The sequence below is a fragment of the Heterodontus francisci genome, chromosome 16, assembly GCF_036365525.1.
Source record: "Heterodontus francisci isolate sHetFra1 chromosome 16, sHetFra1.hap1, whole genome shotgun sequence".
Taxonomy (NCBI): domain Eukaryota; kingdom Metazoa; phylum Chordata; class Chondrichthyes; order Heterodontiformes; family Heterodontidae; genus Heterodontus; species Heterodontus francisci.
In genome coordinates, this window is record NC_090386.1 from 93,317,875 (window position 1) to 93,342,679 (window position 24,805).

General features: G+C 45.8%; 1 protein-coding gene across 1 annotated transcript in view; it reads left to right on the forward strand.

The window, feature by feature from the left end:
* The window catches only part of raly (RALY heterogeneous nuclear ribonucleoprotein), a 106,617-nt gene that overhangs the window by 66,933 nt on the left and 14,879 nt on the right, over positions 1-24,805 (forward strand). The window contains exons 3-7 of the mRNA XM_068048859.1: positions 4,466-4,538; positions 13,021-13,071; positions 17,122-17,282; positions 20,470-20,583; positions 23,935-24,095. Coding sequence (XP_067904960.1) covers positions 4,466-4,538; positions 13,021-13,071; positions 17,122-17,282; positions 20,470-20,583; positions 23,935-24,095 — 560 coding nt within the window. The remainder of the gene's footprint in view (positions 1-4,465; positions 4,539-13,020; positions 13,072-17,121; positions 17,283-20,469; positions 20,584-23,934; positions 24,096-24,805) is intronic.

Sequence of the window (24,805 nt, forward strand, 5' to 3'; positions counted from 1 at the left end):
AGCGATGGTAATGCCATTGAACGTCAAGGGGAGATAGTTAGATTCTCTCTTTTTGGAGATGGTCATTGCCTGGCACTTGTGTGGCACAAATGTTACTTGCCCAAGCCTGGATATTGTCCAGGTCTTGCTGCGTTTCTACACGGACTGCTTCAGTATTTGTGGAGTCGCACAATAACCGAACAATTTGATAACCGAACACAGAGTACAACCTGAAAGCAACCTCCTGAAGCAAGCACTAACAACATTCTGGGGGTTACCAAAGACCAGAAACTGAACTGGAGTAGCCATATAAATACCGTGGCTACAAGAGCAGGTCAGAGGCTAGGAATCCTGCGGCGAGTAACTCACCTCCTGACTCCCCAAAGCCTGTCCACCATCTACAAGGCACAAGTCAGGAGTGTGATGGAATACTCTCCACTTGCCTGGATGGGTGCAGTTCCAACAACACTCAAGAAGCTTGACACCATCCAGGACAAAGCAGCCCACTTGATTGGCACCCCATCTACAAACATTCACTCCCTCCACCACCAATGCACAGTGGCAGCAGTGTGTACCATCTACAAGATGCACTGCAGCAACTTTCCAAGGCTCCTTTGACAGCACCTTCCAAACCCATGACCTCTACCACCTCAAAGGACAAGGGCAGCAAATGCATGGGAACGCCACCACCTGCAAATTCCCCTCCAAGTCACACACCATCTTGACTTGGAACTATATCGCCCTTCCTTCACTGTCGCTGGAACTCCCTTCCTTAACAGCACAGTGGGTGTACCTATCACACATGGACTGCAGTGGTTCAAGAAGACAGCTCACCACCACCTTCTCAAGGGCAAATAGGGATGTGCAATAAATGCTGGCATAGCTAGCGATGCCCACATCCCATGAATGAATAAAAAATAGACTGTGCAACATGACCCTACTTGGATCGCACACTAACATTTCACAGCCACCTGAAGAAGTTGGTTGCCAAGGGTAAAGACAAGGGTTGACCTTGTCCAGAAACTGGTGAGCACAAGTTGGGTGCATCAGTGCTTCAGATGTCAAATGGGACTTGTGTAGCTCTGCAGCTCAATACTATGCACCAGGATAGACCAGAAGTGGCCACCCTCGACTTGCTGATGTCCAACTGAACACGAGAACCTTCAGGTCAGCCCCAGCACCCTGGCTGCTGCACATTACTCCCAAGATGCTACAACCCTTCCAGGAAGCCCAAAGAATCAAGGGAAACAAACATCTCCCCGTCCAGTAGGATCGCAACAGCTTCCCCCATACTGCTTGAAATCACGCAAGCCCTCGTGGACCCATACGTTTAAACCTTCGACAATGTGACTTTGTCCAGTATGAAGCTTGCAAAGCTGAATGGAGTTCACAAGAAGTCACAAACAGATTGTGAATGACCTGACACACAAGGTCCCTGGCTTTGATATTCCATGCAGGTCACGGGCACAAATCATGGCAATAAAGATAGTTGAAGCACATATGGAAAATAAAAAACTCTGCAGTCACACAGAACAGACCATGGAACTCAATACCCGATTCACTAATACAAAGAGGGTATCACAGTGACACTCTCCACTTACTCCTCGGATGTAACTATCTGGCTTAATCACCTGAATGTAACATTTTAGTTGTTGCATTACATCTGTATCAGCCATAAGAGACAGTCAATAATATCTGGGATTTCAGCACCTAAATGGGTTTTTCAAGTGTTATTCTCACACAGAAGGAAGTATTATAACCAAAGCCTGCACATTACTTACCAAACTGATTGCTATTTTTCTGCTTCCTTTGATTCTGCCAAGCAACCTTTTCTTTATTTATTCTTGGGAATGCTCATCCATAACTTTGTTACCTCAAGACTCCAACAACAACAACTTGTATTTATATAGCACCTTTAATGTGGTAAAATGTCCCAAGGCATTTTACAGGAGCATTATAAAACAAATTATTACACTGAGCCACATAGGACATATTAGGTCAGGTGACCAAAAGCTTGGTCAAAGAGGTAGATTTTAAGGAATGGCTTAAAGGGGGAAAGAGAGGCGGAGAGGTTTAGGGAGGGAATTCCAGAACTTAGGGCCCAGGCCTCCAATGGTGAAGCGCTTAGAATCTGAATGCTCAAGAGGCCGGAATTAGAGGATATTGTGGGGCTGGAGGAGATTACAGAGATAGAGAGGAGTGAGGCCATGGAGGGATTTGAAAACAAGGATGAGAATTTTAAAATCATGATGTTGCTTGACTGGGAGCCAGTGTAGGTCAGCGAGCACGGGGTGGTAGGGGAACGGGACTTGGTGGGAGTTAGGACACAGGCAGCTGAGTTTTGGATGTCCTCAAGTTTAAAGAGGGTAGAATATGGGAGACCAATCAAGAGAGCACTGGATCATCAGCAACATCATTTGAAAGCACAGAGTTAGTTTTCACATGTATACTGACAACACCCAGCTCTACCTCACCACCACTTCTCTCATCTTCTCCACTGTTACTAAACTATCAGACTGTTTATCCGACATCCAGTACTGGAGGAGCAGGAATTGAGACGGGCGAAGTTGGGCAATGTTACGCAGGTGGAAAGAGGTAGTCTTAGTGATGGTCCAAGACTCATACCAAGTCCCATTCCCCTATCACCCCTGCGCTCACTGACCTACATTAGCTAAAGGCCTGCTACCCGACCAGGACCCAACGACATGTGTCGGGTTGGGGTCGGGTCGCTCTTCCGGGTCCGGCTTTCGGGCTTGGGTCAGGCCAGGTCAGGGTCAGTCCGGGTCGGACAAAAACAGTAGGTATTGCATTTTGCTCTGCTGGGAAGTTGAGTTTAGTAAGTGTCAAAAGTTGGAAAGCCTACCTGAGCTGGGAGTCCGGGACGTCAAGGAGTCTGCGCAGTGAGCAAGTGAGCGTCTCTATGATGTCATCACGCTCATGCTGCAGCTTCCTGCAGATTCGGAATGGGAAGGTATAGGTAATGTGAACATTCCAGTAGTTGGGTCGGGTCGGGCATGGGAAAAAATGGAGGGTCTCGGGCCGGGTCGGGCTCAGGTCCGATGTGGTTCTGTCGGGTTCTGGTTGGGTTTTATTTTCTTGACCTGAGCAAGCCTTGAACATTGGCTCCCAGTCAAGTAATGTCTTGATTTTAAAATTATCATCCTTGTTTTCAAATCCCTCCACGGCCTCACTCCTCTCTATCTCTGTAATCTCCTCCAGCCCCACAACCCTCCAAGATATCTGCACTTCTCTAATTCTAGCTCATGTCCATCCCTGATTTTCATTGCGTCACCGTTGCTGACCATATTTTCAGCTGCCGTGGCCCCAAGCTTTGGAATTCCCTCACTAAACCTCTCCGCCTCGCTTTATTTTTTGACACTCCTACCTCTTTGACCAAGCTTTTAGTCACCTGTCCTAACAGTGTCAAATTTTGTTTGATAATTGATCCTCTAAAGTGCCTTGGGATGTGAGGGTGTCTTACTGCCTAAAAGATGCTAAATAAATGCAAGTTGTTGTTGCCATTGTCCATCCTTAGTTGTCCTGAGAAGATGTTGGTGGAATTTGATACACGTGTGGCCACTTAAAGTTACCACATTGGTGTTGGACTGGAGTCACATATAGGGTGGACTAGGCAAGGCCCACAGGTTTCCTTCTCTTGAAGACATTAATGAACCTGTTGCTTTTTTAAACAATAATCAATCAAAGATTACTTTTACTGATACCACTTATTACTTTCCATCATTTTTTTGAAACTGCATTTGAATTCTCATGGTGGGATTTGAAATCAAGGTCTTGGGATGAGTAAGCCAGTAACACAACCACTACACCACCATAACCCTTTCAATTCCCTACCTCAGATGGTCACTAGACAACTTGGTCACATGAGCTCCATCAATCCGATTTCTTTAATTGTCACCTGACACCCAGCCCTGTAAATATCCTTGTGCGCTATTGAAGAAAAATTGCTTTTCGTTTCCTGGTCAACTTTTGTTACTCACCGAGGGTGAACTGCGGAGTTTTAATTGATGGTAATTGATCTATTGTCCAGTCAAGTGGGAAGGGTCATAGTTCAGCTCCATGATCTGTGCTGAGTCAGCTAGTAAAGGAAAAGGAATGTTTGTGTTCATTTATTGATCAATCCCATCTGAAGAAAGAGTTTGAATTTTGTTGCGCCTGTCACATCTTTAGAAACATCCTGAATATGCTTCGCAGCCAATGAATCACCTTTGACCCGCCATCACTATGGTTATGTAGGCAAGGGTAATATCCAATTGGTGGGTGAGTTCAAGAGCCTTCAGGTGAATGAAGCTCACACGTAAAGGGGCTGCCAACACCCGTGTAACTTGAAGTTACCCCTTCAGGAAATAAAGGGTAAAAGGAAAGGGAGAATTTGGAACTGGGGGAGATACACTGAAGACCACCCAAAGAAGAACTTAAGGTTTGGATCAATTTTTATCTGTTGTTTTTTTTTTTAATCCTCTCACAGATATTAACATGGCCGGAGAGCCCAAGCCCAACAGACCCAAGGGATTGAAGCGGCTTAGTTCTGCTCTGTACAGGTACACTCTGACACTTAGATGGTTTGAAAGCAAGTATATCTCTGCTGGTTTCACATGCCTGTTGTAATTTTGCAAATTGAGAAGGATGGTAACTCCTGGGATTACACAGTATTTACAGCACAGAAACAGGCCATTCGGCCCAGCTGCTCTGTGCTGGTGTTTATGCTCCACACGAGCCTCCTCCCACCTCTTTTCACCTCATCCTATCACCATATCCATCTATTCCTTTCTTCCTCATGTATTTATCCAACTTCCCATTAAATGTATCTATACTATTCACTTCAACCACTTGTTGAGAGTTTCACATTCTCATCACTTGCTGGATAAGGAAGTTTCTCCTGAATTCCCTATTGGATTTATTTGTGAGGATCTTATATTGATGGCCCCGAGTTCTGATTTCCCCCTACAGGTGGAGGCATCTTCTCGGTATCCAAACCCTTCATTATTTTAAAGAACTTTATGAGGTCACCCCTCAGCTTTCTCTTGAACCCCAGCCTATTTGCTATACTGAGATCTGCAGGGAGGATAAAGGAGTGGCCTGGAGAGTGAGAGCACAGTGAGACTGGTGGGGAGGATAAAGGAGTGGCCTGGAGAATGAGAGCACAGTGAGACTGGTGGGGAGGATAAAGGAGTGGCCTGGAGAATGAGAGCACAGTGAGGCTGGTGGGGAGGATAAAGGAGTGGCCTGGAGAATGAGAGCACAGTGAGACTGGTGGGGAGGATAAAGGAGTGGCCTGGAGAATGAGAGCACAGGGAGACTGGTGGGGTGGATAAAGGAGTGGCCTGGAGAATGAGAGCACAGTGAGGCTGGTGGGGAGGATAAAGGAGTGGCCTGGAGAATGAGAGCACAGTGAGGCTGGTGGGAAGGATAAAGGAGTGGCCTGGAGAATGAGAGCACAGTGAGGCTGGTGGGAAGGATAAAGGAGTGGCCTGGAGAATGAGAGCACAGTGAGACTGGTGGGGAGGATAAAGGAGTGGCCTGGAGAATGAGAGCACAGTGAGATCTGCAGGGAGGATAAAGGAGTGGCCTGGAGAGTGAGAGCACAGTGAGACTGGTGGGGAGGATAAAGGAGTGGCCTGGAGAATGAGAGCACAGTGAGACTGGTGGGGAGGATAAAGGAGTGGCCTGGAGAATGAGAGCACAGTGAGACTGGTGGGGAGGATGAAGGAGTGGCCTGGAGAGTGAGAGCATAGTGAGGCTGGTGGGGAGGATAAAGGAGTGGCCTGGAGAATGAGAGCACAGTGAGACTGGTGGGGAGGATAAAGGAGTGGCCTGGAGAGTGAGAGCACAGTGAGGCTGGTGGGGAGGATAAAGGAGTGGCCTGGAGAATGAGAGCACAGTGAGGCTGGTGGGGAGGATAAAGGAGTGGCCTGGAGAGTGAGAGCACAGTGAGACCGATGGGGAGGTTGAAGGAGTGGCCTGGAGAATGAGAGCACAGTGAGGCCGGTGGGGAGGATAAAGGAGTGGCCTGGAGAATGAGAGCGCAGTGAGGCTGGTGGGGAGGATAAAGGAGCGGCCTGGAGAGTGAGAGCACAGTGAGACTGGCGGGGATGATAGGGGAGGCTCTGGGAGGGTTCAGAGTGGATCCACTGCGTTCAAAAAAAGAAATTCTGAGTGTGACATCAAAGGAAAGCGGGTAAGTGATTAGTTGGTGAGTACTTCTCTTTTTCTCCTCTCTCTAAACAAGGGGATTCATTCAAGTTAGGAGCCAGGAAATTAATAATCTCAATCAGGGTGAGTATAACAGTGAGTGAATTAATAAGAGTAGTAGCACAAAGAAGGTCTAGAGGCATTAATTAAAAATTAACAGTTTAAACAAAGTATCAACTAGATTCTAAAAGAGGGAATGGAGTTTTTTTTTAGATCATGAATGGGCAGCTGAGACCTGTTGCTTGCAATTCCTAGGCCCTGTGGGAACTTCAGGACACTTTACGTGTCTTGGGTGACCGCGTGTGCAGGAAGTGTCTCCAGCTGCTTGAGCTCGAACTCAGGACTTCTGAGCTTGAGGGGCAGCTGGAGTCACTGCAGAGCATCAGGGAGCAGGAGAGTTTCCCGGGTCATACGTTCCAGGAGGTGGTCACCTCACAGGCAGTGAGAGTTCAGGATAGTAGGTGACTAGCCATCCGGAAGACTAGGATGAGGCAGGAAGTGCAGGACTCTCAGGTACTCAGCTTTAAAGACTTCTGGGAGTGTTAGGGCGGCACAGTGGCGCAGTGGTTAGCACCGCAGCCTCACAGCTCCAGCGACCCGGGTTCAATTCTGGGTACTGCCTGTGTGGAGTTTGCAAGTTCTCCTTGTGTCTGCGTGGGTTTCCTCCGGGTGCTCCGGTTTCCTCCCACAGCCAAAAGACTTGCAGGTTGATAGGTAAATTGGCCATTATAAATTGCCCCTAGTATAGGTAGGTGGTAGGGGAATCTAGGGACAGGTGAGGATGTGGTAGGAATATGGGATTAGTGTAGGATTAGTGTAAATGGGTGGTTAATGGTCGGCACAGACCCGGCGGGGCTAAAGTGTGGCGAGTCGAAGTGACTTAGCAGTTGGCAGGAAAAAAGACAGAGGCGCAGGGGAAGAGCCAACTGTGTAACAGCCCCGACAATCAAATTTTTCTGCAGCACCTGTGGAAGAGCCTGTCACTCTAGAATTGGCCTTTATAGCCACTCCAGGCGCTGCTCCACACACCACTGACCACCTCCAGGCGCTTACCCATTGTCTCTCGAGATAAGGAGGCCAAAGAGAAGAGGAATGGTCGGCACAGACTCGGTGGGCCGAAGGGCCTGTTTCAGTGCTGTATCTCTAAATCAAATCAAATGACAGTTTGAAGGAATGCAGTCCAGACTATGGCACCACTAGGCAACAGACTGTACAGCAGGGAGCAGCAAAGTGTAGAAATGCAGCTGGTATGGGAGGTTCCATCGTCGGGACAGACAGGCATTTCTGTAACTGTCCTCGTGTGTCCCACATGTTGTGTTGCCTCCCTGGTGCCAGGGTAAAGGACAAGACGAAGAAGGGGCAGAATATTCTGCAGGGGGAAGGGAGTGAGCCAGAAGTTGTGGTACATGTTGGTATTAACGACATAACAAGGGCAGGTATTGAGTTCCTAAGGTCAAGTTTTCAGGAGCTCGGGAGGAAGTTAAAGAGTAGGGCCTCGAAGGTAGTAATCTCTGGATTACTTCCAGTGCCACATGCTAGCGAGAGTAGAAATAGGAAGATCGGGAGGATGAATGCATGGCTTGAAGCATGGTGCAGGAGGGAAGGCCTCAGACTTTTGGGGCATTGGGACCAGTTTTGGGGCAGGAGGCACCCATTCAAAAGGGACGGGATACACCTAAATAGGACTAGGGCCAATGTCCTCGCGGGAGGTTCACTAGTGTGATTGGGGAGGATTTAAACTAAATTGACAGGGGGATGGGCACTAGCATACAGACGTAGAAAAGAGGAATAAGGTGCATAATGTGAGAGTGTTGGATAGTAGCTAGAGAAGGAAGTAGTTCCATATTAGTAGCAGACTGAGAAAGGCTACAACGAATACAAAGACAGAATTACAATGTGTGTATGTAAATGCACAAAGTGTGGTGAATAATGTTAGTCAACTACAAGAACAAATAGCTGTGTGGGAATATGGTGCAGTGGCAATATTGGAAATGTGGCTTAAAATGGTGAGGACTGGGTGCTTAATATTCAAGGATATAAAGTGTTCTGAAAAGATAGGAAAAGAAAAAAATGGAGGTGGTGTTGGCAGTACTGATTAGGGAAGACATGACATTGGAAATAGAGGATGTCCTGGAGTGGGGGAAAAGACAGAATCCATTTGGTTAAAGTTGAGAAGCAAATAAGGGTATGATCATCCTACTGGGGGTTTTCTATAGGCCTACAAATAGTGAGAGAGAGACAGAGGAGGAAATCTGCAGGGAAATCACAGAGATGTACAAGAACTATGGAGGGACTTTAATTAACCAAATATCGATTGGAATGATATTAGAGTAAAGGGAAAGGAGGGGGAGGAATTTCTAAAATATGTTCAGGAGAACTTCCTTGATTAGTATGTTCTCAGTCCAACCAGAAAGGAGGCATTGCTGGATCTGGTGCTGGGGAATGAAGTGGACCAAGTGGAGCAAGTATCAATGGGGGAGCACTTGGATAAGAGTGATCACCGTATCATACGGTTTAGACTCGTAATTCAGAAAAGCAAGGAACGAAATAAGGTAGAATAGTGAGATTGGAAGAGGGCTAATTTCAATGCAATGAGAAGGGATCCAGGTAGGGTAAAATGGAACCAATGACTGACGGAAACACTGCAACAGAACAATGGGTTATCTTCAGGGAAGAGATGCTTCAGGTACAAGCTAGGAGCATTCCAACAGGGGTGGAAGGTAGGGGAACCAAAAACACAGCTCCTTGGATGATGAGGGAGATAGAGATTGTGATGAAACAAAAGAAGAGGCTATATGATGCAGGTCAGGTGAATTCTTCAAGTGAGAACCAGGCCAAATACAATAAGTTGAGAGGGGAGATGAAGAGGAAAATAAGACTGACGAAAAGAGAATATGAGAATAGAATGGCAGTCAACATAAAAGGGAACCCAAAAATCTTCTACTGGCATGTAAATAGTAAGCAGGTAGTAAGAGGTGGAGTGGGGAGTATTAGGGATAATATGCTTAGAGGCACAGGGTAATGCTAGAATATTTAATGCATCGGTGTTTATTAGGGAAGAGGAATCTGACAAAATATCAGTAGAAGTGGAGAGAGTAGAGGCAATGGATAGGGTAAAAATTGAGAGGGAGGAGGTACTGAAAAGGCTGGCTATGCTTAGGGCAAATAGGTCACCTGGTCTGGATGGCTTGCATTCCAGGTTGCTAACAGAAGTGGGAGTGGAGATAGCGGAAGGACTTGCCGTAATCTTCCAATCTTCCCTAGATATGGGGGAGGTGTCAGAGGACTGGAGAGTGGCAAATGCGACACCCTTATTCAAGAAAGGATGTAAGGACAGTCCTAGTGACTACAGGTCAGTTAGTTTAATATCAGTGGTGGGTAAGGTTTTAGAAACAATAATCCAGGAAAATAATCAACAGGCATTTGGAGAGGTTTGAGTTAATTAAGTAGAGCCAGCATGGATTTGTAAAAGGCAGACCATGCTTGACTAATCTAACTAAATTATTTGATGAAGTAACAGAGAAGGTTGATGAAGGGAATGCAGTGGATGTTGTCTGCATGGATTTTAAGAAAGCCTTTGATAAAGTACCACATAAAAGGCTGGTTAACAAAATTGAGGCTCATGGAATAGGAAGGTCAGTGTCCAATTGGATAAAAAAAAAAATTGGCTATCGGACAGAAAACAGCGAGTCGTGATAAATGGTTGTTTTTCAGACTGGAGGATGGTAGACAGTGGTGTTCGCCAAGGGTCAGTGCTGGGACCACTGCTTTTTTGTTATATATAAATGACTTGGATCTCGGAATACAGAGGAGAATTTCAAAATTTGCCAATGATACCAAACTTGGAGGAGTGGCAAACAGTGAAGATGAATATCAACCGCCTGCGACAGGACATAAATAGGCCAGCAGAATGGGCAGACAAGCGGCTGATGGAATTTAATGCAGACAAGTGTGACAGGATGCATTTTGGCAGAAGAGACAGGTTGAGGCAATATAGACTTAATGGTGCAGTTCTAAAGAGTGTGCAGGAACAAAGGGACCTGGGGGTGCATGTGCATCGATCTTTTGAAGGTAGCAGGACATATTGAGAGAGTGGTTAGCAAAGCATATGGGATCTTGGGCTTCATAAATTGAGGTATTGAGCAGAAAAGCAGGGAAGTTATGCTGAACCTTTATAAAGCTCTGGTTAGGCCCCAACTGGGGTACTGTGTGCAGTTCTGGTCACCACACTTTAGGAAGGATGTGAGGGTGCTTGAGAGGGTGCAGAGGAGATTAACTAGAATGATTCCAGGGTTGAGGGGTTTTCATTACAAGATTAGGTTGGAATAGCTGGAGTTGTTCTTGGAGCAAGGGAGATTGAGGGGAAATTTGATAGAGATGTACAAGATTATGACTGGCTTAGATAAGTTAGACAAGTGTTACAAAAGTGCTTCTGTTCTGGTTAAAAATATTTTTTTGAGAATTCATAGCCAAACTGAAGAAATGTTGGACCAGTTTTTTTTTCAAAGAGGGTCATCAAGAGAACACTGAAAGGACTTGTTTGACAACATTTACTGGTTAAAATAGAACAAAAACCCTGGTAACTGGGGGAAGATGTGTGCAGAGATGTGACAGGTCAAAGGTCGACTTTCTGTTTCTGGCTTCACTTTTGAATTGTTTGGAGTTGGGAATGAATTATTTAAAAGGGGTTGGAGTTTAAAAAAAATAAAACTGAAGCACAGAACCCAAGCACAGCCCAGCCTATCCCATCTCTTTCAAAAGCCTGCAGAAAAAGGAAGAGAACTTCCAAGGAGAGAAGAGAATTCCCAAGGAAGGAGAGAAGACCACAACCCAGCTCAGCTTTCTAGAACCTCTCTAAAAGACCCTGAGAAGTCCACTGTGTCAACTCCTTTTGTCTCCTGTCTTTGAAGAAAAGCCTGCTAAATTAATTCTCAACACTATCTGAAAAGAACTGTTCTAAAAGATCCCAGTGACCCATCTACATGTACTCGGAGGCCAGACTGTATGCCAGTTTTGGAACACAACATATCACGTATGTTGTTTTCAAGAAAGAGCAGTATTCAGCCCCAAGTGTTTTTTTTGTCTGTAACAGAGCTCTAAACAAAAATCTCTTTTATTTTTCTGGTTAACCGGTCTGTGTATGTGTGTGTGTGAGGGGCTAAGGTAAAAAGAGAACTTTATTATTTCAATCTGTGTGTTTATGCCTTACTTCGTTATTGGTTAAGACTTGTTTTATAATAAACTGATAATTTTGTTGTTCATTAAAGAAACATGGTTAGTGTGTTTTATTCTGGGAAAAATAGAGTATATGATTGACCGTATCGGTAAGTGGGAAATTTAAATATATGTTATGACCTGTGGAGAAGTGGAACTAGAATAAACAGTGCACTCCTCCCGCCTCGGTCGTAACGCAACAAAAAATTGTTCCCATTAATTAATGGTACAAGGACTTGGGGACACAGATTGAAGGTTTTGGGCAAGAGATGTAGGGGGAAGGTGAAGAAGAACTTTTATACACAGCAAGTGGTAATGACCTGGAATTCACTGCCTACGAGGGTGGTGGAAGTGGAAACAATCAGTGATTTCCAAAGGAAATTGGATGGGCACATGAGGGAACTAAACTTGCAGAGCTATTGGGATCGAGCGGGGTCGTGGAACTGACTAGATTGCTCTGCAGAGAGCCAGCTTGAACTTGATGGGCTGAATAGCCTCCTTATATGCCGTAAATGACTCTATGTACCTCTCCAGCAGTTGGTGATAGACCAGCAGTGGCACTGCTCACAGAGCTGCCCACCAACATTTCTCTGTGGCGGAGGTCAGGAGATCGCGAGGGAAGTATGGATGAGATTGGCCTCACCTCTCCGGCACAAGACACCTGGCGCCTCCCTTCCAGCCATCACAGCAGCCAACCAACATCTCCACTGCTTGTCCAAACTTCCATTGTCCTCTGTGTGAAGAAAGACCTCTCTTCAGTCCCAAATCTTGTAACCAGTTTAAACCTCTTTCTCTTTTATGACGCTCTTTGAGTTGTGAAATTCTTGTGTCTACCCAGGGCACTTGTGATAGTGTCACACAGGCGAGTGTGAAAAGCTCAGTCTCAAATAGTGTCCTTGTTCATCATCACCATTGTTTCATGCCTGTTGTTCACCACTCTTTTTTTTTCCCGTGGGAGTGTGTGGTTTAAAATTGTTTGTCCCACGTTTGATTTTTCTCCTCGTCCTTGTCGCAATGTCCATTTTTGGGGCTGGGAGGAGTGAGCCTACTCTCAGGCCTGTGACACTCTTGTTGTGACCAGGCCAATCAGAGGACACACAAGAATGGAAGATGACAGAGGCCTTTCCTCTCATGATGCCCTTCTTCTTTTCCTCACTGTGGGGAAGGAAACCGTCTCCACTTAGCAGTGGCGATAGGACTGAGATTAGGAACTCGTTGAAGCAATTTTGACTGAACCAGCTCCCCCCGGTTCCCTGTGTGACCAGCTGGTCATTTCATCTATGACCAGGTGAGTGGGGAACGAATGGAGCATTGGCACTTGGGCAAGTTGAGAAAAAAGAACATTAGGACACGGAGAGATGGAATGAGATGAAATATTGAGGCCTGACAGGTTGGAGTGGGTGAAGTATTGGGGCAGGTGGAACATTGTGATTCAGTCAGCTCTGTGACTACAATGCTTAAAAGTTTTTATTTTCAATTTTAGATCAAGTCCAGATGATACAAACAGTGCTGTGAAATCTTCCTGTTTAATCGTAGCCAAAACTCAGCTCGATTAAGAATGTCGACAGCTTCACTCCAGCAAACATCATTAATTTTTTTCTCCTTTCTTTTCCCAAGCTCCAGCTATGAATTTGATTATGATTACTTCAGAGACGATTTCTATCAGAGGTAACAACTGTAATTTGTTTCAATGCTCCTGCTTTGGGTCTGAGGTTAGATTCTGAAATATGTCTGCCCCTCCTTGTATTTAATGATGTGTCACAAACTTTGAATTCCTGTTCAAAGAGTTTTGACCACAATTTGAATATGATCAAGATGACAAAAATTCATCCTTCATCTTGTTCAGACTCTACAGAATAAATTTTTTCTATTTGTTTGTGGGATGTGGGTGTCACTGTCTAGGCCAGCATTTATTGCCCATCTCTAATTGCCCTTCAGAAGGTGGTGGTGAGCTGCCTTTTTGAACCAACGCAGTCCACGTCATGGATTCGAATCCCAACACAGCAGATGATGAAATTTGAATTCAATTAATAAATCTGGAATTAAAAGCTAGTCTAATGATGGCCATGAAACCATTGTTGTAAAAACCCATCTGGTTCACTAATGCCCTTTAGGGAAGGAAATCTGCCATCCTTACCTGGTCTGGCCTACATGTGACTCCAGACCCACAGCAATGTGGTTGACTCTTAAATGCCCTCTGAAATGGCCTAGCAAGCCACTGAGTTCATGGGCAATAAATGTTGCGCTTGCTAGGCCATGTCCCCAGAGCATTAGCCTGGGCTCTGGATTACTAGTCCAGTGACATTACCACTATGCCACCACCTCTCCCAATCATCAGGAATCTACAACTTTTATGAATTCCCAAGTCAAAATTTACAATGGAAACTGCTGATGTAAACGGGTCACATGTGATTACACCCTCCCCACAGCAACACCACTGGTGTGAAAGGCTCATATATAAATGCTGTAAGGAATTAATTTATACACCTGAGCTATTCACAATATATATTAATGATATAGATGAGGGAATTAAATGTAATATATCCAAGTTTGCAAATGACACAAAGCTGGGTGGGAGTTTAACTGTGAGGAGGATGCAGAGAAGCTCCAGTGTGATTTTGACAGGTTGAGTGAGTGGGCAAATACATGGCAGATGCAGTATAATGTGGATAAATGTGAGGTTATTCACTTTGGTGGCAAAAACATTATTATCTGAACGGCGATAGATTGGGAAAGGGGGAGGTGCAGTGAGACCTGGGTGTCCTTCTGCACCAGTTGCTGAAAGTAAGCACGCAGGTGCAACAGACAAATGGTATGTTGGCCTTCATAGTGAGAGGATTTGAGTACAGGAGCAAGGATGTCTTGCTGCAATTATACAGGGCCTTGGTGAGAAAACATCTGGAGTATTGTGTGCAGTTTTGGTCTCCTTATCTGAGGAAGGATGTTCTTGCTATGGAGGGAGTGCAGCGAAGGTTCACCAGACTGATTCCTGGGATGGCAGGACTGACGTATGAAGAGAGATTGGGTCGATTAGGCTTGTTTAGAAGAATGAGAGGGGATCTCATAGAAACCTACAAACTTCGAAGTGACTGGACAGACTAGATGCAGGAAGGATGTTCCCGATGGCGGGGGAGTCTAGGACCAGGGGTCACAGTCTAAGGATAAGGGGTAAACCATTTAGGACTGAGATGAGGAGGGATTTCTTCACCCAGAGAGTGGTGAACCTGTGGAATTCTCGACCACAGAAAGCAGTTAAGGCCAAATCATTAAATATATTCAAGAAAGACTTAGATATAGTTTCTTAGGGCTAATGGGATCAAGGGATATGGGGAGAAAGCGGGAACATGTTACTGAGTTTGGATGATCAGCCATAATCATATTGAATGGCGGAGCAGGCTCCAAGAGCTGAATGGCCTACTTCTATGTTTCTAACTCTTAACTGCCCTCTGAAATTCTCCAGCAAGTCACTCAGTTGTATCAAACCACTACTAAGCAGTTCAAGAAAGCGGCTCACTAGCACCTTCTCAAGGGCAACTCGGGACAGGCAATAAATGCTGGCCTGGCCAGCAACACCCACATCCCAAAAATTAATCTCTCTACTGTTCAAATTCGGTCTGCTGTCCTCCATAATGAACATTCCTGTTCCCCAACCCAACCACACAGGAATCATTGCATCCTATTTTGATCATCTCCATTCCTGCCTATGCCTGTAATCCCATTTTCAACTCACGTTGCGAGGATTCATGGACTCAGCCTCAATGCTATCGCTGGGGATTCTGATATAACGGGCTACGATGTGGGGAAGGGGCAGGGAATTTCTTAACCCCTGACTTCTCCTCTTGTCATGGCCTATTTATGATTAAAATTAGGTATTTTAAGGGGTTCATTTCAGTGTAGAGTTGCCTCACTTGAATTAGTAGCAGGCCCTGTTGTTAATTTGGAGGCAATTCATTCTCCTGTCATTTTCCTCATTCTCCTTTCTATCAAATGTTCGGTTCAGAGCTACCATCTTGATAAGCATCTAGTTCGAAGTCAAACAGATTGACCTCATTAGGCAAATGCTCCTGAGACAACATCAAGATGATTATCATCAGGATTTTGAGAAACTGAATGTGAAATCTTCAAACACAATATAAAAGGCTCATGTTGGCCATCTTGGGACTTTGTATCTGTTTCCATTTAAGTGACATATGTAATGTAGTCCAGATCTTTATAAACATTTCTGCTGAAGATCTCTCTTGGCAGTTTCTCTTTAATGTTGCTCCATTTTCTGTCATTTATTTTCCTTTTTTTTTGTTAATCTTGCCAGACCTTCCTCTTTGATAGTAAGTGTTGTGATGAGTGGAGGCCCAGGATGTTGAGTCTCAGTTTGGGTAAAGATCCCACTTCAATCCCTTGCTTGTTCTGAGTTAGCTGAGCACCCCCAGATTGGCCTGGGGCGAGGGAGGGGAGAAATTGTTCTCAATGAATGCTAGAACAGACCGAAGGGGCTGATTAAAGGATTTGATAGGGTAGACGGAGAGAATCTATTTCCTCTGGTTGAGGAATCCAGAACAAGGTCCTAGCCTTAAAATTAGAGCCGGCAGTTCCGAAAGGTAGTGAAAATCTGTCCCCTGCAAAAGGCTGTGGAAGCTGAGGGACAGTTGGTGTTTTCAAGACTGAGGTTCATACAGATTCTTGTTGGTTAGGGGTGTCAAGGGATATGGAGCAAAAATGGCAAATGAGGTTGAGATACATGATACATGATCTCACCAAGTGGCTTGAGGGGCTGAATGGCCTCCTGCATTTGTAAAAGTGCAAAAGGTGGGAAGGACAATTTTAACTGCAGCACCACATTGGGCATTTGGTGGAGGGGGGCTTATTGAGCCTACTTATTGGCTCCAGTGAGATGCTTGAACCATTTCATGGTGAGATGCTAGCGCTCAGTGAGTGTGAACAGGAGGCCTGCACTCAGGATTTCTCCTCATCTCCCTGCTTTTACCAATGACCTTTAAATCTCTCTCCTCTGGTTACTGACCCTTCTGCCAGTGGAAACAGTGCACAGTCTCTCCTTATTTACTCCATCAAAACTCTTCATAATTTTGAACACCACTATTAAATCACCCCTTAACCTTCTCTTCTCTAAGGTGAACAACCACAACTTCTCCAGTCTCTCCGCATAACTGAAGTCTTGCATCCCTGGTACCATTCTAGTAAATCTTCTCTGCACCCTCTCCAGGGCCTTCACATCCTTCCTAAAGTGCGTTGCCCAGAATTGGACACAATACTCCAGCTGAGGCTGAACCAGTTTATAAATGTTCAGCATAACTTCCTTGCTCTTGTACTCTATGCCTCTATTTATAAAGCGCAGCATCCCATGTCCTTTTTATAACAGCCTTGTCAACTTGTCCTGCCACCTCCAAAGACTTGTGTACATACACACCAAGGCCTCTCTGTTCCTGCACCCTTCCTTAAAATTGGACCATTTAGTTCATATTGCCTCTGCTACTAAAATGAATCACTTCACACTTTTCTGCATTAAATTTCTGCCATCTGTCTGCCCATTTCACCAGTCTGTCCATGTCCTCCTGAAGTCTGTAACTATCCTTATTGTTTACTATAGTTACAGATTTAATTTGTCATTCTCTAAACAACATGGAGTTTCCATTATGACACTGTGTGGGACTTGCTGTGTGAATCTAATCTGCTGTAATCCTTTAGTTGCTCTCTCTCCTCCAGGATGCATGAGTATTCGAGTCGGCCATCGCTGATACCCAGGGCTATACCAGTGAAACGCCCGCGGATGATTGTACCTGTGCTACGCAGAGGGAAGTCAGGGATCCCCCTGAAATTAATGGCACGCTCCACAGCTGTGGCAAAAAATGCCGCAAAACTAAAGCGTAAGTTACATAGGATTATAGCAGAGAAACAGGCCATTCGGCCCAACAAGTCAATGCTGGTGTTTATGCTCCACAGGAGCCTCCTCCCAATTTTCATCTCACCCCATCAACATATCATTCAGTTCCTTTCTCCCTCATGTGTTTATCCAGCTTCCCCTTAAAAGCATCTACACTATTCACCTCAATTACTCCCAGTGGTAGCAAGTTCCACATTTTCACTACTCTCTGGGTAAAGAGGTTTTTCCTGAATTCCCTATTGGATTTATTAGTGACTCTCTTGTTTTTATGGCCCCTCGTTTTGGACTCCTCCACAAATGGAAATGTTTTCTTTGTGTATTTGATCAAACCCCTTCATAAACTTAAAAGACCTTTATCAGGTCAGCCCTTCAGTCTTCTCTTTTCTAGAAGAGCCCCAGCCTATTCAATCTTTCCTGATAAGTATAAACTCCCAGTTCTGGTATCATCCTAGTAAACCCTTCCTGTACCTTCTCCAGTGCCTCTACATCCTTTTTGTAATCTGGAGAGCAGAACTGTTTACAATACTCTAAATGTAGATTAAACAAGGTTCTATATAAGTTTAACATAACCTCTGTGCATCTCAGTTCTGTTCCTCTAGTAATGAGACCTAGTGCTCTGTTTACATCTTTTTGGCCTTGTTAACTAGCATTGCTGCTTTTACTGATTTGTGTATTTGTACCTCCAGTTTCCTTTGCTCCTCTACCCCATTAAGACTCTTTTCCCCCCAAGGAATATGTAGCCTCCTTATAGTCCTACCAAAGTGTACCGCCTCACACTTCTCTATGATCAGATTAACTTATCAGTATATAAATTCATCTGAGGTTAGGAAGGGCCCAACTACACACTGATCTTAGTCTGGGTAGTGAAGGGAGGACAGGTGGCCTCAAGCAAGAGAGCAGGTGGAGAGGGAAATCGGCCCGGGTTCCTGTCCTAATTTGTTATCTGGTGACTGAACAGCCACAGCCTGCCCACTGGACATCAGTGAGAGCGGGGCGAGGCTCATTGTGATGGTCTCCAAGCTCAACACCATTGCCCATGTTCAGTAGCCCCACTGGCAAAGAACCACTTGGGTGAGGTACTGGAAGCCTGTCATCACTGTGGAAGCACACCCCAGAATGAGTGAAGTTCAGCAGGAAAGGAGGGGGAGAAAACTGGGAAAGAGATGGCATGGGGGTGGGACGCTTCATCGTCTGGAGAGCTAGGTGTCAGTTTCCTGTCTGCAACACGGACCGTTGATGGGCACAATAGGTTGGTCTGTGTGGTAAAGGCAGCAAATTCCAAAGTATCGCAGCTCGGGTCAAATCTCTTAAGAATTGGGCAATTCTGCAGATCATAGAGTCATTGAATAGTACAGTACAGAAGGAGGCCATTTGGCCCATCAAATCTGCATGGCTCTTTTGAAGAGCAATCCAGTTAGCCCCACTGTCCCACTTTTTCCCCCCCATCCCTGAAATTTATTTCTCCTTCAAGTATTTATCCAATTCCCCTCTTGAAGACTTCAATAGAATCTGTTTCCACTCCACTATCAGGCAGTGCATTCCAAATTCTAACTACTTGTTGTGTAAAGAAAGTTTTTCCTCATATCACCTCTGCTTTTTTCATTCACCTTAAATCTTTGTCCTCTGGTTAGCAACACCTCATCCATCGGAAATAGTTTCTCTCTATGTGCTCTGTCCAAATCCTTCATGATTTTGAACACCTCTCTCCTCTTCGCCTTCTCTGCTTTAAGGAGAACAACTCCAGCTTCTCTAGTCTATTCATGTAACATCTCGGGAACCATTCCAATAAATATCTTCTGCACCCTCTCCAAATTCTTTACATCCATCCGATGTCTTTTCCATCCAAAACTAAAAGGAGGCTGCAGGACAAGTTTCTCTCTCCACATTACAAGGTGGGGGTTACACTAGGCAGCTGTTATGAACTTGGCCAATGCCACAAAGGGAAGGTTTTTTACATTAGCACAGAGCGGTAATGCAAGTCTTTCCTTTTAGGTGGAGGCAGGGTAGAAGGACTGTATGGAGTCAGGTTTAACTGCACAGACTTTGCTCAACTGGCATCATTCATTGACTGTACCAGACAAGCCTTCCTTTTAACTGTGCAAGCATCCAGGGAGATTATATCCTGGCTGTGTCATAATTCTATTGGGAGGGAATAAGTAAAGGAACACAATCATGTTAGCAACACTATAGAGGAATAAACAGACTGGGATTCTCCGTATGCCTGGGTAGATACAACTCTCTGCCTCTTCCTTAGATTCTCTCCCAGTTTGTATTGTATATTTGCTGCCTTGTGATTTATTCTTCCTGTGCTCCAGGTTCAGTGGCTCCCCATCCCCTGATTCTTCTTTTTTTCACTTTACTCAATGGCCTGCAAACTCACTTAATACTCTCCACTTGCCTGGATGGGTGCAGCTCCAACAACGCTCAAGAAGCTCGACACCATCCAGGACAAAGCAGCCCGCTTGATTGGCACCCCATCCACCACTCTCAACATTCACTCCCTTCATCACCGATGCACAGTGGCAGCAGTGTGTACCATCTACAAGATGCACTGCAGCAACTCACTCGACAGCACCATCCAAACCCACGACCTCTACCACCTAGAAGGACAAGGACAGCAGATGCACGGGAACACCACCACCTGCAAGTTCCCCTCCAAGCCACACATCATCCTGCCTTGGAACTATATCGCCTTTCCTTCACTGCCTCTGGGTCAAAATCCTGGAACTCCCTTCCTAACAGCACTGTGGGTGTACCTACACTACATAGACTGCAGTGGTTCAAGAAGGCAGCTCACCACCACCTTCTCAAGGGCAATTAGGGATGGGCAATAAATGCTGGCCTGGCCAGCAACGCCCACATCCCATGAACGAATAAAAAAGAGAGGAAACGACAGTGCAGCAAGGGTTGGGGGGAGGGGGGAATTATTTGGTGAGGCACAGTCAAGAATATGTCCATTACTGATTGCAGGAGGTAAAAAGCCATTCAAGTCTCCATTTAGTTCCCATCTATGTGTTGGGGCAAAAGAAAAATATTTTAAACTGTACAGCACCAAAGCTTTAAAAACATATTTGGAAAGATAAATTCTTCTGTTGGGAATGTAGAGATTTCCATTGGTGGTCACCTCCTCAGGAGCTTATAGTTACCTCTGTCACTCTCTGTCTTTACAGTAAAATCGAATGAACTGCAGCGGATTAAACTAGAGCTCACGCAGATTAAATCCAACATTGATTCGCTCCTGGGGAGGCTGGAGGAGATTGCAAGGGAGAAAGTGAGCCACACAGGTGAGTAAAACAAATAAAATCCTGATCAGTGGCTATTTGACCTTCCACCTCCGCGACCTCACATCTCCATGACTTGGCTTAAAACTTGGCGCAGGCAGATAGTATGGCGATCCCTCTCTACAGCAACACCAAAAGACCCAACTTAGGGCAGGATTGGGGCAATCACATTTCAGCTCCCGCCCAGAGACTTGATCCCATAACCCAGGCTAACACTCCAGTGCAGTTTAGTTTAGTGATACAGCACTGAAACAGGCCTTTCGGCCCACCGAGTCTGTGCCGACCATCAACCACCCATTTATACTAATCCTACACTAATTCCATATTCCTACCACATCCCCACCTGTCCCTATATTTCCCTACCACCTACCTATACTAGGGGCAATTTATAATGGCCAATTTACCTATCAACCTGCAAGTCTTTGGCATGTGGGAGGAAACCGGAGCACCCGGAGGAAACCCACGCAGACACAGGGAGAACTTGCAAACTCCACACAGGCAGTACCCAGAATTGAACCCGGGTCGCTGGAGCTGTGAGGCTGCGGTGCTAACCACTGCGCCACTGTGTTCCCCACTGATGAATGTTGGATAAGTTGTTTACCCTTTAAACAGATTCATAAAGCTGGGAGTCAGTAATATGTCTGATAATTCACCTCAACAAACCATTAATCTTAAAAATAGAACTGAAAGACCCACGTAGAGCACCGCACATTGGCTTCACGTCTGACACTTGAGTATGTGAATTTTAATGAGGAGTTGTGAAGGTGGTTTCACCAAGCCTGTTCACACCATTGGCTCCCAAAGGCAGCAAGAGGTACCTTCCTAAATCAGGTAAAATCTGCACTGTTTCTTGATACCCATCTCTTTATGGTCTGCTTTCTGCTATTTGATGGTCCACGATCCACCCACTTGTTTGAACTGAGACACCTGATGTCATTGCACATCATCCTGTTACTTCCTATCATTGCTTTCCCCGAGCCACAGCTTTGTTAGATACAACCATTGATGAAACAGCAAACTCGTGCTCTCACACAACTGTGATGAAAAGCTGGAGTTTTAAATGCTTATATGTTTCAATCTTAATAATTCTTTAAGCTGAATATTTCAACACTCAGGGTATTCTTTATCTGTGCCTATCTTTATAGTACAATATCCTTAGTCCTGAAATATATCCTTCTCTAATGCTCTTAGCAGCATTGAGGGAAAAGGCAGACTTTTTGAGAACACATTAACCAATTCTATCTATCTTGCTTAAATAAAAACAAGAAATGCTGGAAATACTCAGCAGGTCTGGCGGCATCTGTGGAGAGAGAAGCAGAGTTAACGTTTCAGGTCAGTGACCCTTCATCAGAACTGGCAGAGCCAGAAATATAATAGGTTTTAAGGAGTAAAGCGGGGGGTGGGGCAAGAGATAACAAAAGAGAAGGTGTTGATAGGAGAAGGTCACAGAGAATAACTGACCAGAAGGTCAAGGAGCAAAGGCAAACGGTATGTTAATCGTGTGCTGAAAGACAAAGCATTAGTGCAGAGAGGGTATTAATTGACAGAAAACTGAACAGTCTCACCCCAAGCACAAACATGAAAAAAAACAGTGGGTAGGAACAGTAGAAACAAATTAAACAAACTAAAATAAAATAAACACATAAAGAAAAAAGAAAAATTAACTAAAAATAAAAAGGGGCTTGTCATGCTCTGAAATTATTGAATTCAAGGTTCAGTTCGGCAGGCTGTAGTGTGCCTAATTGGGAAATGAGATGCTGTTCCTCGAGCTTGCATTGATGTTCACTGGAACACTGCAGCAATCCTAGGACAGAGATGTGAGTATGAGAGCGGGGGTGGGGGGAGAGGGGGGTGGGTGTTGAAATGGCAAGCAACCGGAAGCTCAGGGTCATGTTTTTGGACTGAGCGGAGATGTTCCACGAAGCGGTCACCCAGTCTGCGCTTGGTCTCCCCAATGTAGAGGAGACCACACTGTGAGCAGCGAATACAGTATACTACATTGAAAGAAGTACAAGTAAATCGCTGCTTCACCTGAAAGGAGTGTTTGGGGCCTTGGACAGTGAGGAGAGAGGAGGTAAATGGGCAGGTATTACACCTCCTGCGATTGCAGGGGAAGGTGCCGTGGGACGGGGATGAGGCGTTGGGGGGTAATGGAGGAGTGGACCAGGGTGTCACAAAGGGAGCGATCCCTTCGGAATGCTGACAGGGGAGGGGAGGGGAAGATGCGTTTGGTAGTGGCATCACACTGGAGGTGGCGGAAATGGCGGAGGATGATCCTTTGGATATGGAGGCTGATGGGGTGGAAAGTGAGGACAAGGGGAACCCTGTCGTGGTTCTGGGAGGGAGGGGAAGGGGTGAGGGTAGAGGTGCGGGAAATGGGCCGGACACGGTTGAGGGCCCTGTCAACAACAGTGGGGGGGAATCTTCGGTTGAGGAAAAAGGAGGTCATATCAGAAGCACCGTCATAGAAGGTAGCATCATCAGAGCAGATGAGTCAGAGACGGAGAAACTGGGAGAATGGAATGGAGTCCTTACAGGAGGTAGGGTGTGAAGAAGTGTAGTCGAGGTAGCTGTGAGAGTCAGTGGGCTTATAATGGATATTGGTAGACAACCTATCCCCAGAGATGGAGACAGAGAAGTCGAGGAAGGGAAGGGAAGTGTCAGAGATGGACCATGTAAAGGTGAGAGAAGGGTGGAAATTGGAAGCAAAGTTGATAAAGTTTTCCAGTTCAGGGCGGGAGCAGGAAACAGCACCGATACAGTCATCAATGTACTGGAAAAACAGTTGGGGGAGGGGGCCTGAGTAGAACTGGAACAAGGAATGTTCGACATATCCCACAAAAAGACAGGCATAACTAGGACCCATGCGGGTACCCATAGCAACACCTTTTACTTGAAGGAAGTGAGTGGAGTTGAAGGAGAAATTGTTCAATGTGAGAACAAGTTCAGCCAGGTAGAGTTATTTTGCTTTTATTTTGCTGTCTATCTTGATGTTCTGTTAGAAATAAAAGTAATGTAAAAACATATCACGATTCTTACAACAAGATGTTAAACTGCCTGTTCAGGTGGATGTAAAAGATCTAATGGTATCAGTAAAATATGAACCGAGTTCTCCTGTTGTCGTGGCCAACACTCATCCTTCACCCAGCAGCACCAATATAGATTATGTGGTCACTGATATTTGAGAGATCTTGATCTGTTTAAATTAACTGCTGTTTTTGTCAGTAAAACAACAGGGAATACATTAGCTGCAAAGTGCTTTGGGAGATCCTGAGGGTGTGAACAGTGCTATATACAAACAAATTCGCTCTTACTTTTGTTTTTAAAAGTTTGCTTTCATGGATCTTTCCACAGAGCCCAGGAGGAAAGTAGACGAGGTCAGGACTGAGCTCTACCACGCAGACTCTGCTTCAGAAACTGCAGATACAGTCACAGACGAGCCACTCGATGGGGTTGACGGTGATGAGCTAGAACAGGGTGAAGCAATAGAAGATAATGAGTGTGAGGATGAAATGGTGAGACTGGAAACTGCCCCTCTGACAGTGTTGCACTCCCTCAGTATTGCTCCTCTGACAGTGCAGCACTCCCTCAGTCCTGACCTTCCGACAATGCAGCGCTCCCTCAGTACTAATGCTCCAACAGTGCAGCACTCCCTCAGTACTGCCCCTCCAGCAGTGCAGCGCTCCCTCAGTACGGCCCCTCCGACAGTGCAGCGCTCCCTCAGTACTGCCCCTCCGACAGTGCAGCGCTCCCTCAGTACTGACCCTCTGACAGTGCAGCACTCCCTCAGTACTGATGCTCCAACAGTGCAGCGCTCCCTCAGTACTGACCCTCCGACAGTGCAGCGCTCCCTCAGTACTGATCCTCCGACAGTGCAGCACTCCCTCAGTACTGACCCTCCGACAGTGCAGCGCTCCCTCAGTACTGCCCCTCCGACAGTGCAGCGCTCCCTCAGTACTGCCCCTCCGACAGTGCAGCGCTCCCTCAGTACTGCCCCTCCGACAGTGCAGCGCTCCCTCAGTACTGACCCTCCGACAGTGCAGCGCTCCCTCAGTACTGACCCTCCGACAGTGCAGCGCTCCCTCAGTACTGCCCCTCCGACAGTGCAGCGCTCCCTCAGTACTGCCCCTCCGACAGTGCAGCGCTCCCTCAGTACTGCCTCTCCGACAGTGCAGCGCTCCCTCAGTACTGCCCCTCCGACAGTGCAGCGCTCCCTCAATACTGC